We start from the raw sequence: 18,533 nt of genomic DNA on the forward strand, positions 1-18,533 counted from the left end.
ATTTCAGTTTTCTATACCAACTATTCCCATAACCTTTTCAAGTGAGATTACCCACTCAGTGTCAAAATGTGAGCTACTTTTTCATTGTAAACTCATGAACATTGTATATTCACTGGTAACTGGGCTGACACTGTCCAAACTCATTTCAGTTAAGAGTCTTACAGCTGTCAGAAAGAGAAGGATGCTCATCTCATCAGTCGGAGTTAAAATCAAAATCAGATCTCAAAGATGAAAGGTCAGTCTTCTAACCAGATAACGTAATTGCTTCCCTCTGGAGGCTTCAAATCTCCAAAGACTTGGGTAATGGAAACTGGAGATTGCATCGTATTGTTCTGTTGGTGCAATTTTTCTATATAATAGTTCACTGGTGAATAAAGCCAATCACAATCGTCACAAATGAAAAAGGCTGAACGAACTGACAAAAGTACCAGCTCAGACGGAGAGTAAAGAAGGCAATAATTCTGAGCTTTGTTTGGTAGTAGCAAAAATTGGAAAATAACAAAATCTGTTATTTTAAATTAGCATCGAAAAAAATCGAAGGGCTGCTTTTGAAACTCTTAATTCATCGTATGATTTTCCTAGAATTGTCCGTATCATGAGTACTATTTGTACCATTGAGACACTACGAATGTCGACACTGACTAATTATTGCAGCACTGCTGTACCACAACTTCCAGAATACAACCTCACTGGCAGCGCAGCTTCACACTCAACTGTGAAAACATTTTTTTAAAAATGAGTGTTTCATTACTCATGAAAGCTGCCTGTTGGGTCTGAGCAATAATTAATCAAATGGGTTTGAGCTGAGAACATATTTTAGGACTAAGTTCCTCTCCCATTCTGCAAATGTTTTTTCCATGTATCAAAGTGGAGAGACGTCCAGTACAGGAGGAATTTAAAATGCAAATAAAATGTTACCATGTACCAGGGGAATGGGAATTCAAGGTCAGTGTGAATTTTCTGCACTTGTGACATTTGAAAATCCCTTTGTGTCAATCTATCAAGGAGAAAAGTCCTAATACATAAAGCAAATCTTGGATACAATCAAATGCTGATGTCATGATTAAAATCCAAATTTGGGGTTTGTGTAGGTGGCATAAGATCTTAATACTACATTCTTTATCCTGTTCCCATTAAGTAAAAGGTCCATGTATTTGACGGAGCATTTGATCATAATTGGATGTTAAATGTATTTCTATGTCTTACATGGTTTTTCAGCAGGTTTAGCCAGTGAGTAGCTGAGCCACAAAGAGCAGAAAGATCCCACATTTGTCCTCACATCTGCACCCAGTTAGCTGATTTCTGCCAGAATAATGGCAGTACAGTTTGCCTCAGTGGCCTTGGCTTGTGGAGGAGAAAAAAATGGCCAAGATTCTTGCCCCTGGCTACTACTGAAAGTTAATGTGTATGGACATAAATTTTAGGACAGGACATTCCCTGGGTTGAATTGCCCGCCAACACACACAGTCAAGGCTCACAAATGAATATTGTCCACTTAAGCAGGGCATCAAAAGGTGCCCAGTGCCCACAGACATATGCTCCAGCAAATAAACAATGCCATCAGGGGAAGAGCTGAGAGGAGAAAATTGTCAGAAAAATTAACAAGCAAAAAAACTTACTGTTGTAACATTTTGGCTAAACCATTCAACTTTTAGTTTAGCAACTGCTATATTTGGAACACAATATAACCTAAACACAGGTGTTCAATGATACTGCACATTGGAGCACCAATACGTGGCCCATGGAGTGAAAGACTACAGTCTCCAAAGATCATATTGGCAGTGGCCAATGCTGCACTCTTGGCCGTATCCAGCATAACTTGGTGGACGACCTGCAAGGGGAGCAAATGGGTGAATGAAGATGTTTGTATCCAATTAAGGATTAAAACAAGCAACTAAAAATCTCACAGTGTTCAGAATTCTGCACCAGTAGGTTCACCCCTGTGAGCACAGCAGAGTATAGCAGAGCATGGGTAACAGTTTGCATCACCCCTTCACACCCAATACTTTACTGAAGCAATATGCAGGCACAGATTTCCAACAAGATGCGAGAAACCTCACGCAAGATTTGATTCATTAATCTTGAGTATCCTCACATCGTATGTTCTTGTTTTAATGAATTATGAATGGACTTCTTTTCAAACCTGCCCCTATCCATTTGCCAGTATATGACTGTATCTACATGTAAATATTTTCTTCCAATGTTTAATGGGCGATAGCTGCCTATGTGTCTGACTAACTTTTACAATGTTAGCTACCTAACTGCTTCACTTTACCAAGAGTCCTCCCATGATAGGGCCAACAAAGACAAAAGAGAGAAATACGATGAACATGATTATAGGATTCGATTCCAGGACAGGCTTCACTAGAACTGGCACTAGTTCAGCTGCTGATTTTCTTTCATGGTCCTTTATAGATCTTGGAAAGTAGAAAATATTACGCTAATTAATTTTTGCTTACTTTTAACAAAGGTTCAGAGGAATGTTCTTTTAACAGTGGATATTTTCAAAAACGGTAGCTTACATTTGGTCAAGGGCTAACACAGCTCAATTCGCCACGATACTTTTACAGCTGTCAATCTGCTCAACCAATCCTTCTCCCCCATCTTTGTCATAACTTCACTGGTACTGCCACAGAAACCCTGGCCCCAATATTTACATGGAGGCGGGGAGGGTGGGGAGGAGGCCGAAAACGGCTGAAAAAGGCTTTTACCTTGTGGAGCCGGCAGCTCCCACCTCCCTGTCTCTGCCGAGTTTCCCAACCCTTGGGAAATCTGTGCAGTAACAACAGTCAATTTTAAATTGAGCTCCCAATTGCACTGTGGGAGCCCAATTTAAATATGTTAATTAAGTGTCCCACCTCTCCACGGTGGGACACTCGGATGCCCCAATATCCACTGCTGTAAAAATGGTGGCGAGTGCATGCGCAGTGTGTTGGGGATGCATTCTCCGTATTTAACTGTTTAAACCCCCATCACCCCCTACCCTCTTCTGCCCGTTGTGGGGGGGGGATTAATATCGTGGCCCGCATTTCTGCCATACTTCCATTGAATTTATGGCAGTGGAGTGGGAGCAGGTCTGAGAAAATTACCAAAAGTATGTGGGAATCATCGGGAAACTTGAAACACATACTGGAAATAAATGGCACCCTAAAGAGGTACATCTCTAATGTAGTACATGAAGCCAATCAACCAGCATGTTAGCCCCTTTTATCTGTCTGCCATAATCTTGTTTTGATTTTCATTTTGGTCAGGTATCTTGTACCTTCATCAGCTCTTACAAAATTCAATTGTCAGGTTGTTGGTAGAAATCCCTTGTTCTACTTTATTTTATTGCTGTGAGCACTGATTTAATTGCAGCCAATAATGACTTGCTCATAGATTTTTGATGTGCAGCAGATCTATCAGTGAGGCACTGACAGTACTGCTGTTAGTTCACTGCAACTACTGCATTTGTGTGTGTGTAGGTGAAGTGAAAGCTTTGAAACTGGATAAAGAGCAGCAGACAGGATTAGCTCGCCACTTCCTTGGCTTTGCAAACAAATAATGGAATCATTTTAAACCATTGTTCACATCAATTTTGTATCATACCAGGCAGTCATGATGGGCCAACTGGCCAACTTTTGTCCTAAAATGTCTATGATATATTTTTATAACCTATTGTGGTTTTTATTTGTATTATTAATATTCATCTGAGTTAAAAAAAACATATCTTTTGTTTTGTTTTGTTATATGGGGCACTGCAGCTTCAAATATTTTTGTTTAATGGTGTTCATTAAACTGAAGAACACATTCACAATGTGGTTCTGCCCAGGAGGGACACCATGGGCTCGAATTTAGCAGGCCTGCGGGTTCCCAGCGGGTGGTCCTCCGGGAGCGTCGAAAACGCGGACGGCTAATTGTGTGCGTCCCCCACGCGATCGCGGGATAATTGGACCCATTAAGCCCTGCTTCCGGGTTCTGCGCTCCCCAGCTGCGTGCCGGCCGGCTGCGCATGCGCAGTACCGTCGACGCGATGTAGGAGCTCCAGTTAAAGGGGCAGTCTCCCAAAGCCCCTCCTGCTGCAAGCAAGAGGTCTGGGAGAATGGCTCAACCAAGGGGAAAGGCTGCGCCCCGTTTTTCAGATCTGGCACTGCAGCTGATGCTGGAGGGCGTGAGGAGGAGGAGGGAAACACTCTTCCCAGAAGATGGGCGCAAGTTCCCTGCTGCCGCAACCAGGAAGGCATGGGCAGAGGTGGCGGCGGAGGTGAGCAGCAGGGGCAACACCCCATAGACTTGGGAGCAGTGCCGCAAGCGCTTCAATGACCTGACTAGGTCTGGCAAGGTGAGTACACCAACGCACCCTCCCACATCCCGTCCCCACCATCACGCCAAGCAGATCACAACCCCCTTCTGCACAGCCACCACTGCGCTCCATCAGCAATCCTCACAGCCACTCATTCACCATCCTCGCCGTGCACGCAAGTACCCACCGTCCCTGACCCCACCCGAACACTACCACACACCCCAATCCCCATGCAATGGGATGGCCACGTGGCCCACGCTTCCCCCCATCCGTTCCGCGCCACGCTCAACCCAACCACACCGATGCTCGATGCGTCTCACGATGCAATACGCACCCACTCACACATCTGTGTTTTGCCTTCACAGGAGAAGAGAAGCAAGAACAATAGGGAAAGGGCACGCACCGGAGGTGGGCCGCCGCAAGTGGTGGAGCTCACCGACGCAGAGGTGGAGGCGCTCGACCTCGCCCGCACGCGACATTGCCTGTCGGTGGCCGATGGCGAGTGTGTCGCTGCCGAAACGGCCGGTAAGGGAAAGCTGACACTCAACACCCATGATCGCGAGTTACCGTCTCATCACCTGCCATCAGGCGCACTGTCAAGTTGGTCCACATGCCTCAAAGTGCCCTCTGTTCTCTTGCAGGTCCGTCTTTGGGTCAAGCGAGCGTGGAGGGCGATTCCTCAGAGGACATGGCGGTCTCTGAGGGTGCATCGTCACATCAGAGCCAACCATCCACCAGCGCAGAGACACGCACCTCGGTGGGTCCCCCTCGCCAACTAGTTGGGGTAGCACTTGGTGAGTCACTGCGCACAAGTGAGCATGAGCAGACCCTGGTGGCAGGGGCAGCCGCGGAGGGTCCGCGACGGAGGGAGCACTCATCTCCAGGCTCTGCTCAGCCGGACCCAGATGCTGAACCCAGGGGGCCACCAGTGAAAAGGAGAGTCGTCGAGGGCCACCAGCTAATTGCTGAGGTGCTGGCAGAGGTGCCGCGCGCATTGTCCACAATAGCGCAGGCGATGGAGGAGTCCAACTCCTGCATGCGGGCATTGGTGGCGCAGGCACAGGAGGGTACCGGCGACTGTCTGCGGTGGAGGACAGGCTGGCCTCCCTCGAGCGTCACGCACAGCTCCACTTCGAGTCCTTGCAGGCCCTGACAACGTCTGTACGGATTCAGGGTGAGCAACATTCCGACGCCACCAACAGGCTGAGGGATACACTAGGGGTGGCCTTGCAAGGCCTCACACATGCCATCCAAACTGCCGTCCAGCAGGGTGGAAGGGGTGATGTGGGCCGAGGCCAAGAGAGGGATGATGGTGACCGGGGACATGGAAGCGGGGACGCCTCTCAAGGCGTCCCCACGTCCCACCCGTCGCCCACCTCTCAACCAGTACCCGCAATGGTGCCTCCTCTCCAGGTGGCCGAGTCTGCCCCTGCCCCGGTGCAGGAGGAGCAGTCTGTGGAGGTGCCCTCACGGGCACCGAAACCCAGGGGCCGTCCGCCAAAAGCATCTACCCGGTCAAGGCAAGAAGACGAGCAACCTGCCACTACCTCTGCTGGAGCCACAGGGGTAGCACCACGTAGGGGTTCCCGGAGAAGAATTGCAAAGGCCTTATAATCACAAAGGGAATACACCAGGGTGTTTATTATTTTGTACTTTGTTTCTTATATAATGTCACATTCCAGATATTAAATAGTCTCTTCTCACCACTCCTGCCACCTCTCGTCCATTCTTCCGCGGCTTGTGCAATAGTTGCGTTCCGTGGAGGCCATCATGACGGCGAACACCTGCTGCCACCCATTGGGCACACTGCTGTGGGTGCAGGATTACTGGCAGCACTCTTCAGTGGAGGGGGCTGGTATGGCCGCTCGCATGTGAGGTGAGGAGATGCGAGCGCCTCGCAGTGTCTGACTCTAGGAGAACCGTTGACGTATGAGTGCGTCCCTGGCCCGGCGACCATCCCGGTGAGTCGCGGCTCGGCGCATGGGTCGTCCAACATCCTCTGGCGCGTCCTCCTCCTCCGCCTCCTCCTCCTCCGCCTCCTCCTCCTCCTCCTCCTCCTCGCCCTCGCCTTCCTCAATGTGGGTGGCGGGTGTGGATGGGGCCTCCTCCAGCGGCACCCCTCTCTGTTGGGCCATGTTGTGCAGGGCACAGCAGACAACTATGATTCATCCCACTCTGAATGGTGTGTATTGGAGCGCTCCCCCAGAACGATCAAGGCACCTGAAGCGCATCTTGAGAAGCCCTATGGTCTGCTCAATTGTAGACCTGGTAGCAGTGTGGCTGTCATTGTACCGACGCTCCGGCTCGGTGATGGGGTTCCTCAGAGGTGTCATGAGCCACGTGTGGAGGGGATACCCCTTGTTGCCGAGGAGCCAGCCGTTGCCGGCGTTGGGTGCCTGCAGGATGGGCGGGACGGCGGACTCCCTGAGGACGAAGGCATCGTGGCAGCTGCCGGGGTATCTGGCGCACACGTGTAGGAATCTCTGGCGGTGGTCACAGATGAGCTGGGCGTTCATGGAGTGATACCCCTTCCTGTTGATGAGCAGCCCTGGCTCATGCGGAGGTGCCCGTATTGCGATGTGGGTGCAGTCGATTACACCCTGCACCCGTGGGAAGCCGGCCATGGCATGGAATCCAACCGCCCTCTCCATCTGGCTGCGCTCGTCCATGGCGAAGTTGATGTAGTGCGAGGCCCTGCGGAACAACCCATCGGTGACCTGCCTTATGCACTTGTGTGCAGAGGACTGACAGACCCCGGTGATGTCCCCGGTGGCACCCTGGAAGGTACCGGATGCGAAGAAGTTGAGGGCAGTGGTGACTTTGACGGCGACAGGTAAGAAGATGCTGCTTGGTCCATCAGGGAGCAGCTCGTCGTTAAGGAGGCTGCAGATGTCGGCGACTACCTGGCGATTGACTCTGAGCCTCCGTATGCACTGCTCCTCGGAGAGGTCCATGAAGCTGAGCCTCGCTCTGTACACCCTGTGCGGAGGGTAGTGCCTCCTGCGACGCATCTCTCTCTGCGGTTGCCCTCCCTCCTGCTGTGCAGGTGGGTGTGCCGCAGCACCGTGTTGGGGGGCCCCACCTCTCCGAGGCGGACGGCGTGGACTGCGAGGCTGCTGGGGCTGGTCATCCTGTTCGTCCTCCGACGATGTCAACGCACCACCCATCTGGCAGGTGTTGGTGTGAGGGGTTGTGCAGGGTAGGTGGGTGGGTCCTCGGACTGGGGCTGCGGTTTCGTGTCGGTCTGTCCTCTGGCTTGGCGGGGGTTGGTGGAGGGCAGGGGTTGCCCTGTGTGACGCGGTGGCCTCCTGCGTGGGTGAGGGCTCTCCCCCGTGGAGCGCACCTTGGCACCTGCCACAGGCTGCTGGCTGCAACACGCCTGGTTTGAAGGGTACTGTTTCCCCCAGTGTGTGAAACTGACTGCGTTGAACCTAAAATCCCACACTTCCTCTTTTGACAGCTGCTTCAGCTCATTAACTGACCACAACGAGCAAGTTAAGTGCTCTCAAGTGGAACCCCGCTGGCTTTAATTGCCTGCGGGATTCCCACCAGCGGGGCTTTCGCGCGCAGCCCCGCACGTCAGCGCGGTACCCGGAAGTGGCCGGGATTTCGTCCGAATCCGGTCACGTGATCGGAGATCGGGATTTTCGGGGCCCCCCCGCTGGAAACCCGCAGGTAACCCGACCCTAAAATCGAGCCCCATATGTAACAAACAAAACATAATTAGACTACTCTGTTTATAGTAGACAGTATATTTAGCTTGTTTCCATTCTTTTGGGTTGCTTGCCGTTCAAATTTTGAGCAAGAAAATATTGTTCAGTCGTACAATCTTAACTCAACTGTGGCCATTCAGCATCTCTCAGAATGGCACTGAGTTCCAGGTGTTGGGATACTGTGGATAATTTTAACCTCCCCTCCCCATGACGGGCGGGATAGGGTCGGGGGGGGGATTAAATTGTTAAAAGTGTGAAACCCAATCCAAACGCGCCACAAGCACACCTACTTCAGTTGAAACCACGGCAGGTTTCAGGGCGGCTGAGGAACCCGCTCTGGAAAGGCAGGTCAGTGACTTTAATACGATAATGTGGAATCTCCGATCCTCAGATTTAGGCAGCCATTTAAATATAACAACTGCAGGCCAGCAAATGAAGGAAGGCGAGAACTGTCGGATCCAGCAGGTAAGTGCTTTTCCAGCACTGCTTGTGGGCCAGGAGGAGCAGGAGTGCTTCCCCCCAGCCCCTCAAGCACATCTTCTGTTGCTATCTCTGCCCCCCCACAATCTGCCACCACCCCCAGCCATTTGCCGAACACCACCCCCTTCCGCGATCTCTATCTCTCCCCCCCACCATCTCTATCTCTCCCCCCCACCATCTCTACCTCTCCCCACCCCGCCATCTCTACCTCCCTCCCTCCTCGCTGCAGCCAGCGCTCCGAGCACCGCCCCCAGCCCCTCACTGACCTCTGATCTTCTCGATTGCCAGGCACCATCTCTAGTGGTCTCCGGCTGCTGCCTTGTACTGTAGGTTTTCACACCTTGCAACGGCCAGCCTCTCAATCTGGACAGCTGCCAGGCGGGAAACGGTGTAAAAAAATTCTAATGAGATCCTATCCTTACATTTGGCTGGACCTCCACCTTCCCAGCATTTGTGGGTTTCTCATCCGCTGACACACACACACACACGCTCCCCCGCCTCCCCGTAAATATCGGGGATTATCTCTGACTGATTGGGGGGCATTTTAACCCCAAAGGATGGGTGGGTTGTGGTCAGGTTGGAAGTAAAAATGGCAGAAATTTGAAGCGCAACTACAACCTGGTTCCAATGCGCCCACTTCTGGGTTTAACGGAGACAGGTCTGAGGTGGGTCGGAGGAGGATCGGGGCAGGGGCGAGTAAGAGGAGGGTGACCAACCTGCTCTCAGGAGGCAGGTCAGTCAGTGAAATCTTTTAAGGAGGCTGCGTTTCTCCATTTTACCAAAATGTTTATTTATAACCCATGGAGGCCGGGTTTCCCGGGCTGCGGGATTCCCGGCAGGTAAAAGGAGGCAAGAAGGGCATGAGGTAAGTGCATTTACAGCATTGCTTGAGGGCCAGGAGGAACAGGAGTGTATCCCCAGGCCCCCCCCAGCTAACCTCTTTACACACCCCGCAATCAGACCCCGCGATGTCCGTCACCCCTCACCACATGATGTCTGACTTCCCCCGCACCCCCCCCACCCCGCCATCCAAACCCCAAAGACCCTGATCTATCCCTGGCTGCTTTCCTGCCTGACAAGCAACCAGCCTGTCAATCTGGCTGGCTGTCGGAGGCGAAACCTGTTGAAAAAAATTAAAATACGTCCTACCGTCAAAATCGTCACGATGTGCGGGAAACCTTTACTTCCAGGTTATTGTCCGAAAATCCTCCCCCTCCCTCCACTTGCTTCCTGACTCCGAGTTAATATCCAGCCCATTTTGTCTGTTAATTATTAATAATTGCCATTTTGCTAAAATTCTTAATTGAACTGTATCTACTTCACTCCTGAAATGTTGCACGGTTATGAAATGTTAATGCCCAAACATAACATCAAGGCATTTGAAATCTAGGTTAGTATCATCCTGAGACCATTTTGTTCAAACCTAAGGCTGATGTATGCCAGATGAAAGGATTCATGGAATTAAATCTTAATTAGAAGAGCATCTATCCCAGTAACATGAAAAAAAGGCTTTTTTTAAAATTCGTTCATGGGATGCGGGCGTCGCTGGCAAGGCCAACATTTATTGCCCATCCCTAATTGCCCTTGCGAAGGTGGTGGTGAGCCGCCTTCTTGAACCGCTGCAGTCCATGTGGTGAAGGTTCTCCCACAATGCTGTTAGGAAGTGAGTTCCAGGATTTTGATCCAGCGACGATGAAGGAACGGCAATATATTTCCAAGTCGGGATAGTGTGTGACGTGGAGGGGAACGTGCAGGTGGTGTTGTTCCCATGTGCCTGCTGCCCTTGTCCTTCTAAGTGGTAGAGGGCATGGGTTTGGGAGGTGCTGTCGAAGAAGCCTTAGCCAGTTACTGCAGTGCATCCTGTGGATGGTACACACTGCAGCCACGGTGCGCCGGTGGTGAAGAGAGTGAATGTTTAGGGTGGTGGATGGGGTGCCAATCAAGTGGGCTGCTTTGTCCTGGATGGTGTCGAGCTTCTTGAGTGTTGTTGGAGCTGCACTCATCCAGGCAAGTGGAGAGTATTCCATCACATTCCTGACTTGTGCCTTGGAAAGGCTTTGGGGAATCAGGAGGTGAGTCACTTGCCGCAGAATACCCAGCCTCTGACCTGCTCTTGTAGTCACAGTATTTATGTGGCTGGTCCAGTTAAGTTTCTGGTCAATGGTGACCCCCGGGATGTTGATGGTGGGGGATTTGACGATGGTAATGTCGTTGAATGTCAAGGGGAGGTGGTTAGACTCTCTCTTGTTGGAGATGGTCATTACCTGGCACTTGTCTGGAATGTTATTTGCCACTTATCAGCCCAAGCCTGGATGTTGTCCAGATCTTGCTGCATGCCGGCACGGACTGCTTCATTATCTGAGGGGTGGCGAATGGAACTGAACACTGTGCAATCATCAGCGAACATCCCCATTTCTGACCTTATGATGGAGGGAAGGTCATTGATGAAGCAGCTGAAGATGGTTGGGCCTAGGACACTGCCATGAGGAACTCCTGCAGCAATGTCCTGGGGCTGAGATGATTGGTCTCCAACACCCACTACCATCTTCCTTTGTGCTAGGTATGACTCCAGCCACTGGAGAGTTTTCCCCCTGATTCCCATTGACTTTAATTTTACTAGGGCTCCTTGGTGCCACGTTCGGTCAAATGCTGCCTTGATGTCAAGGGCAGTCATTCTCACCTCACCTCTGGAATTCAGCTCTTTTGTCCATATTTGGACCAAGGCTGTAATGAGGTCAGGAGCTGAGTGGTTCTGGCGGAACCCAAACTGAGCATCGGTGAGCATGTTATTGGTGAGTAAGTGCCGCTTGATAGCACTGTCGACGACACCTTCCATCACTTTGCTGATGATTGAGAGAAGACTGATGGGGCAGTAATTGGTCAGATTGGATTTGTCCTGCTTTTTGTGGACAGGACATTGTCGGGTAGACGCCAGTGTTGTAGCTGTACTGGAACAGTTTAGCTAGAAGTGCGGCTAGTTCTGGAGCGCAAGTCTTCAGCACTACAGCCGGGATGTTGTCGGGGCCCATAGCCTTTGTTGTATCCTGTGCACTCAGCCATTTCTTGGTATCACGTGAAGTGAATCGAATTGACTGAAGACTGGCTTCTGTGATGGTGAGGATATCGGGAGGAGGCCGAGATGGATCATCCACTCGGCACTTCTGGCTGAAAATGGTTGCAAACGCTTCAGCCTTGTCTTTTCCACTCACGTGCTGGACTCCGCCATCATTGAGGATGGGGATGTCTACAGAGCGTCCTCCTTCCGTTCGTTGTTTATTATAGCAAGTGTTGCACAGTGCATACATCACACTTTAAATATCTATAACACAGAAAACAAACAACTTGCACTTGTACAGCAGTTTTTACATAGCAGCATGTCCCCAGGCATTCACAAGGTGGGAGGGGTCAGTCACTAAGTAGAAACTGTGGGATGAGTTATTGGAGATGACCCAGGTGTGGTCCAAAATGTAGGTTTCGAGTCAGCCTGCTGTTTGGAAATCAGATCCAGATGTGAAGGCCTGGCTGGCCATTATGCAGGATGGTTCTTCAGTAGCACCAGATTTACGTCAGCAGAGAGCTGGATGCAGAGCAGTGCCACCTGCTATGAGGACCCCTGCTGCTAAAATACACCAGAGGGCTGGCACTGCATGTGACTGTGCAGTTCAGCTGCAGCCTCAAGCCTACCTCCAGCTGCATTGAGGACTTATGGAGATGGTGGCATGGAGTAACAGAGAGGACAGACCACATCACATCCACCTCATGCAGCACCACTTCCACTTTATCTGCAGACTCATATCTGCACCTTGGGTTTCCTTTCCCTTCATTTTGCTTGTTGCTTATGAATCCACTGCTCCTTCGGTGCTGGAAAAGGCTGCTAATGGTTTGAGATGCTTTCATCGTTTTTATCACCTAATTTGACAATTATTTTTAATTGTCCCCACCCTTTAATTTTCACCAATCCACAATCTTCCTCTCCCACTAGTGTGCTGCCTACACCTCGATCTGTGCATAATGATTGCTCTGTTCCCCAGTATGTCTCTATTCAACAGAAGAAATCCATTAATTTGGGGGTCAGTTTGAATCTAACATCAGTTTAGGATCACCGACTTACGGAAGCCATAGACCACTTGTGAAGCAGCTATTCCAGAATGATCACATAGCGCACAGTATGCACTATGAATGCATGAAGGGCAGTGCAGCACTGTGAAAAAAGTACTTGTTACACCAGTTGTGAAGCACGTGAGTTGTGCAGCTCTACCACTCACTCCAGTCACTGAGCTGTGTCCTGTTGATGCTTCATTTTTCATAACGTGTCACCACCCATCCTGAATTTTCCATTTTATCCCTATTCTCCATGTATCTCCGTGAGAGAATACGCCAATGTCTTTAGGAGAGAATATTGCCATAAAAAGGTGGCATGTACTGAGCACTGAACTCTGCTTTGCCTGTTTAACGAGTAGTATAATTGGTACTAATGTAGCTGCAACTGCACTGGAAGATATGGGGCAGAATGTTCAACTTTAGTGGGGTATAAAACTTCAATGGAATGGAATATTGGGCAGGGTGTATAATAGGCAGCCGATCCACCCTCACCCGTTTTATGCCCCCACTGAAGTTGAGAGTGCCATCAATGAAATACTCACCCTAACATGCTCCAGGAGTAGAAATTATAACTTGCTGGACATTTCTCTCATATCCAGTCTGAAGGTTTTACTAATTTAGGTTTCATCAATTCTAATGAATTTTTAAAAATCTTTCTCTTAAATATGGATTTTGGACTGAGTATTCTGTCTCTACAGTCATCTATTAGTGAGGAGAACTGGGAGCCTAATGGACACCATTCACTGTGTTTGAAACTTAAAATGAAAGTATCCCAGGAACACATTTGCTTAAAGGGACATCATCAGTATCTAGCAAGGAAGAGTAGATAATGAGCAATTATTGGTGACAGTGTATGTAACCAGCAGTGGCAAAAAGCATATCCATCATGGTGGCAGATGAGTGCCTTGAAAGTGGGCTCTTCGAATAGTATTGTATGTGAAATTCCTTTGGCCCATATTTTAATGGAGGTGCCACTCTGTTTGAAATAAACAACCTCTGTTGAAATAGCAGAGAAAGGAACTTCATGCAAACATGTTAAGCATTCATAAGCTAATATTTGAAAAGCCTAATTTCATAGCATCTACACTAAATGGTACTCTTCTAGAATTTATAGATGGACTAGATCTGCCTATTGCCTATGAATGGTCAAAAAACTGAATCTAGTCTACACTAATTACAACTGCTTCAGAATTATAATTCACCTTGATAGACATGATAACAATTGTGGCCAAATCAAGGAGGAGTTCCAATAATTTCCATTAAGTTTTTTCTTTAAGTGGCAGTGATTTTGTAGGTTTTTCCCAATTAATGGTTTATTTTTCTATCCTGTTAAGTGGCCAAACTGCTATGTTAGTAATTCTATCTTCAGCAATGCAAAATTGGGACATCCTGCTCCTTCAAAAACATGTAATGGGAGGAAGTAATACAGAAATCCAAACAAAGTGCAATATAAGTGTTTATGCTTTATATAGAGTTCAAATGAAAGCCTATTAATCACCCAGGAACTGAAGAGAGTTGCTTCCCTTTATTAAAAATGTCAATGCAGCTTAATGAGCACCATTACAACTAACAGGCTGCTAGACTTTGAGGTGAGGTTGCTTTCTGGTGGGTGGTTAACAGTACCTGTCGTAGTCTTGACAGATCTCACCGACAGAGATTAGTGCTTTCAGATACTCGTTGGGCTGGTAGGGATTGATGTAATGCAAGGAACAGCTGTTTCGTGGGTCTCCATTCGAAGCTGTGAAGTCAATGGCTACCTAAAATAGAAGGTGGTAATTCATTATTAACAGCACTGGGCTCTGGATGCTACATTTCTTTAGAAGCTCATAGTGATGCTCAATGTTCTAAATAAAAGCACTCAAAATATGTCAAAAATAATAACACCATTACACATCTACTGCAGCAGAAACCTTTGACATGATTCCCTTGTTAAAGGGAAAAGGAAACACTGAAGCAAATACCTACAAAAACAAAAGGCTATAATTGAAAGAGAATAAAGATCTACTAACAAATTACACAGAATTAATAAGCTCAACTTTCTGAATAAAATTTTATATCATTTAATCTCTTTACAGGTTCATAATTATTAAGTAAAATCTCCTGATGATTTCCAGTTGCTTTTTCTGTGTGACACTATGGGACCGATTTTTGTTTTATGTGCACAGATAGCAGGTGGGCAGTGGGCGGAATGATTGCAACACCTGCCCAATGGCACCAACAGAAGGCTCGAACCATTTTTATCGTCAGGCCTCAATTGAATGCTTTCAGCAAATTGCCAGCACTGAACGAGCACTGATAGGCAACTTGCCGATTAGAAGAGGGTAGCGGAGGTAGGTCTTTTTCGGACTTTGGAGGATTGGAATTTCAAGCTGAAGGCTTCAGATTAACAGAAAAAACAAAGTCTGAGAAAGATGCAGCCAAAGCAAAGTTATAGCCAAAAAACTATTTCTTCAAGAAAGCATCAGCATTTTGCCTTTAAGACACCACATCCACCTTTATCAGCTGATCCTGCTAGTTTTATACATGGTGCTTATTAGAAGGGTGGAATCAAGGATGGGAAATATTAAATATAGGACAGGTGATGTCATCCCATTCTAAATCCGTCATTTGCATATCTGGACCATTTAGCGGGCAGGTATTTTATCCCCTGCCCTCATTTCTGGCAGAATTTGGGACTCAAGTTAAATACAGCAGAAACTTAGCAGATCAGAGTCCCGCCCCAGCACAAAACTGCCAGCATTCTGCCCTGGGGAATTTTCAGGCCTATATACATATATCAATATTATCAAACAAAGAAACTTCTAATGGAAAGATACAGAAAAGGCTCCAGATTTGTAATACTCTGTAAGTTAAAAGTTTCTTCTACAGTACCCTAGCCAAATTTGAGATCACCAATGTGAAGCAATAGTATAAAACAATACAAGTGGCTAATTAATATTCACTTAGTACTGTGATTTGGCATTACACAACCTAAAATAGAACTGCCATTTATACTTGGTAAACACCTTATGGGGAAAACATTCCAAGATAGATTTATGAAGAAACTCAGAACTAGGCCTGCATATGTGAAATAAAGGCAGTGTGAAAGGTGCCTTATGGCTGCTTGAAATACAAGGTTAGCTCTGATCGCAAACGTGCCAATGTAGAAAACCCTTTGGTATAAGTGATCTTATACTACTGTTGTCATAAGCATCAAAACCCTTTGCAAAAGTGGCTTTCCCCGGATGCTCCTACCATTGAGGCAGACTGACAAAAGTCATGGTTTTGCACTAACTGCACAGGTGTAGTTGCTTACAGTCACTTTCCACAGTGTAAACTGGTCAATTCCGCTGCAAAAGAAGCCCTTCTACAGCTAAGTAATCCCCTTGGTCTTGAATCAAAATAATGTCCGTTTAGATAAAACTGGGAGCAACATCAGGCTCCGATTCAAGGGCTGCTCTTTTATGTTTCTACCTGTCCAGAACCAGAATTATTTTTAATTTCAATATTTCTGTAATTTTTTTTCCTTCTTTGCACAGCAGTAACTTACTTCAACAAAAATAAATTAATATGCAAATGTGCCACCTTTTTTGTGGCGATCCTGGCTTGAAAACCAGAAATTGTTGACAACATAACAATTATAAATGAAGAACCAATATCAAAGTAAAACCTTTGGCAAACGTACAATAGATGCCCACTTTCTACAATATAAAGATACTCTAATCAATCATCCATCTTCATGAGCTGAGCAAAATCATCACTGGAAAGTAGTTTTAAAAGCATAATAACTATTGACCTACCGTAAAGTGAATCTGGCATCCACCCATTATGTAATCTAAAAAGGAATATATCCTGTGCAACTTCAAAATACAAAAATGCATAGTTAGTTCAGGAGAGCTGAAGTCAACTATTTCAATACATATACAATACAATGACTAATAACTTGACATCATCCCTGAAAAAAAGTTAACCTGTTTACATTATTGCTAATTGTCATTTACACATGTTAGATGATACCTTGCTGACAGATAGCTTTTTGTTTCAATGATGTTACTTGCTCACATCACTGAACAGTGTGAGGAAGCCATATTCCTTGAAAGAAATGAGCAGCAATTTCCTTAAAAGCTTATTTGTAAGTATGAATATAAAGGTGTGGATTCAGCATCTGTCCACAGTGAGGCCTGTGCAGAAACCTTACCTCATTATAGCTCTCAGTTTGAATATTACCACAGTTATAAACCTCCATACTTGTTTGAATCCAAATTTGTCCAGCCAAAAGTTGTGATATAGCTGAGGTAGTCTGTGTTAAGTGGGCCTGTGCACCACTTGTAATTAACTTTTATTTTACATTAGTTCCTATCCTTTTTCTGGTGACTGTGGAGCTTGAATAAAGTAAAATAAATTAACTAGGAAGATCACATTGAGTAGAAGCTCATCCTTGCTGTCTGTTGAAATGACGTCTTACTCTCTGCATAATTTTAAAAGCTGCTTGTAAAAAATACATAACACTGATGGCAAAATCACAGACTGTTGAATAAATGTGTTTCATAGTCTTTTCTCAGTCATTCACTCCATAATTCAGTGTTTTATTCTTAATTAAGCAGCAGTTAAAGACACATTGGAAATTTCACACGCTATACAAATTAGGCATTCTGATTTTCGAGATTTACTTTTTTTCTGAAATCAGATCTGAAAGTTGAGTGAAATCAGCTGCAAGCAAATCCATGCCTTTTCAGGTGAAAAATAAAACAGAATGTTCATTATCAGAAAATGTTGGATTTAATTGGGAAAACAATTTTGGAAGCAACAAACAAAATATGTCAAGTAAATAATAAGCCTGAAAATCCACAGGGCCATTTATACCATGTGTTGTGCCCTGCAGGTGGCACTTTCATATCCACACTCCTTGGATATGAGTAAGAAAGAAAAAATATTGCATTTATATAGTGCCTTTCACATACTCAGTATGTCACTGCGTAGCCAATGAATCATTTTTGAAGTACATCACTGTTGTTTTGTAGGAAAAAGTCAATTTTTAGATTGTCCCTTGCATAAATCGAGGTTACTCCAAGTTTATACCATTCCTGTGTACCTTACCTTACAATCTTTCAGTATGACAGTTCCGGAGTTCTTATAATGTCTCTTTTTTGCCTTATATTTTGGATTAATACAGTCCCAATGGACCTGAATAAAAGAGAGAAAAACCCAGACAGATTACTAAATCATAATATAAACCAATCTAACACTCACAACATGTCGTCTGTAATTCAAAGTGAATGTTGTGTGACGTACCTTTGAGTTTAGAATTGTATACTGACAAAATGGTTGCCATGCACACAAAAACAGACAATGTGTTACTTGAAGTGGGAAGAAAATTAATTTAAATATTCACTGTGCATGCCATTGAGTCAAACAAAGCAACCAATAGTGGGGAATACCATTAACAGTTTAGAACATAACTTGGAGCAGCTGATGTGTCTGGTGGAACAGGAATTCAGCCTTTGATCACTGCTAGAACAGATGAACAATAATTAGATGCTGAATTCCAACACCAACCCTCACAAATTCAGCACTTTATCCGTTGTTTACATTACCCACACCAGCCTGGGAGTCAGCAGATTCTGATTTCCCAAATAATATAGCGCTCCTGCATGGCAATGATTTCAATCCACAGCACAATACTGGCACGAGCTTAGGACTGAAGATAAAAAAATATCGTGGTGGTTGGCATTTTTATGCCAGGAGCAATGCTAGACCGTGAACTCAAGAAACTGAGGAATTCCTTTATTTAGACGGAAACACTGTCATTAAAAAAAAAACAGGAAAGCGCTCAGTCCCAGAATTGCAAGGGCTGCCATTGCATTGTTCCAGCTAAATATCAAATGGGAGCTTCATGGCTCTGCACAAACAAAACTGCAGGTTTACTACAACACAGCGGGGGATCAGCTCTACTGTATCTCTTCTACGGTGGAGCTTGG

The 18,533-nt window shown here is 46.5% G+C and overlaps 1 protein-coding gene across 1 annotated transcript in view; it reads right to left on the bottom strand.

Moving 5' to 3' along the window:
- The window catches only part of cpne7 (copine VII), a 106,870-nt gene that overhangs the window by 32,439 nt on the left and 55,898 nt on the right, over nt 1–18,533 (bottom strand). The window contains exons 8-10 of the mRNA XM_067997494.1: nt 17,653–17,739; nt 16,356–16,415; nt 14,200–14,333 (exon numbers count right to left, since the gene is read on the bottom strand). Coding sequence (XP_067853595.1) covers nt 14,200–14,333; nt 16,356–16,415; nt 17,653–17,739 — 281 coding nt within the window. The remainder of the gene's footprint in view (nt 1–14,199; nt 14,334–16,355; nt 16,416–17,652; nt 17,740–18,533) is intronic.

This window comes from Heptranchias perlo, chromosome 16 (genome assembly GCF_035084215.1).
Source record: "Heptranchias perlo isolate sHepPer1 chromosome 16, sHepPer1.hap1, whole genome shotgun sequence".
Classification (NCBI taxonomy): Eukaryota; Metazoa; Chordata; class Chondrichthyes; order Hexanchiformes; family Hexanchidae; genus Heptranchias; species Heptranchias perlo.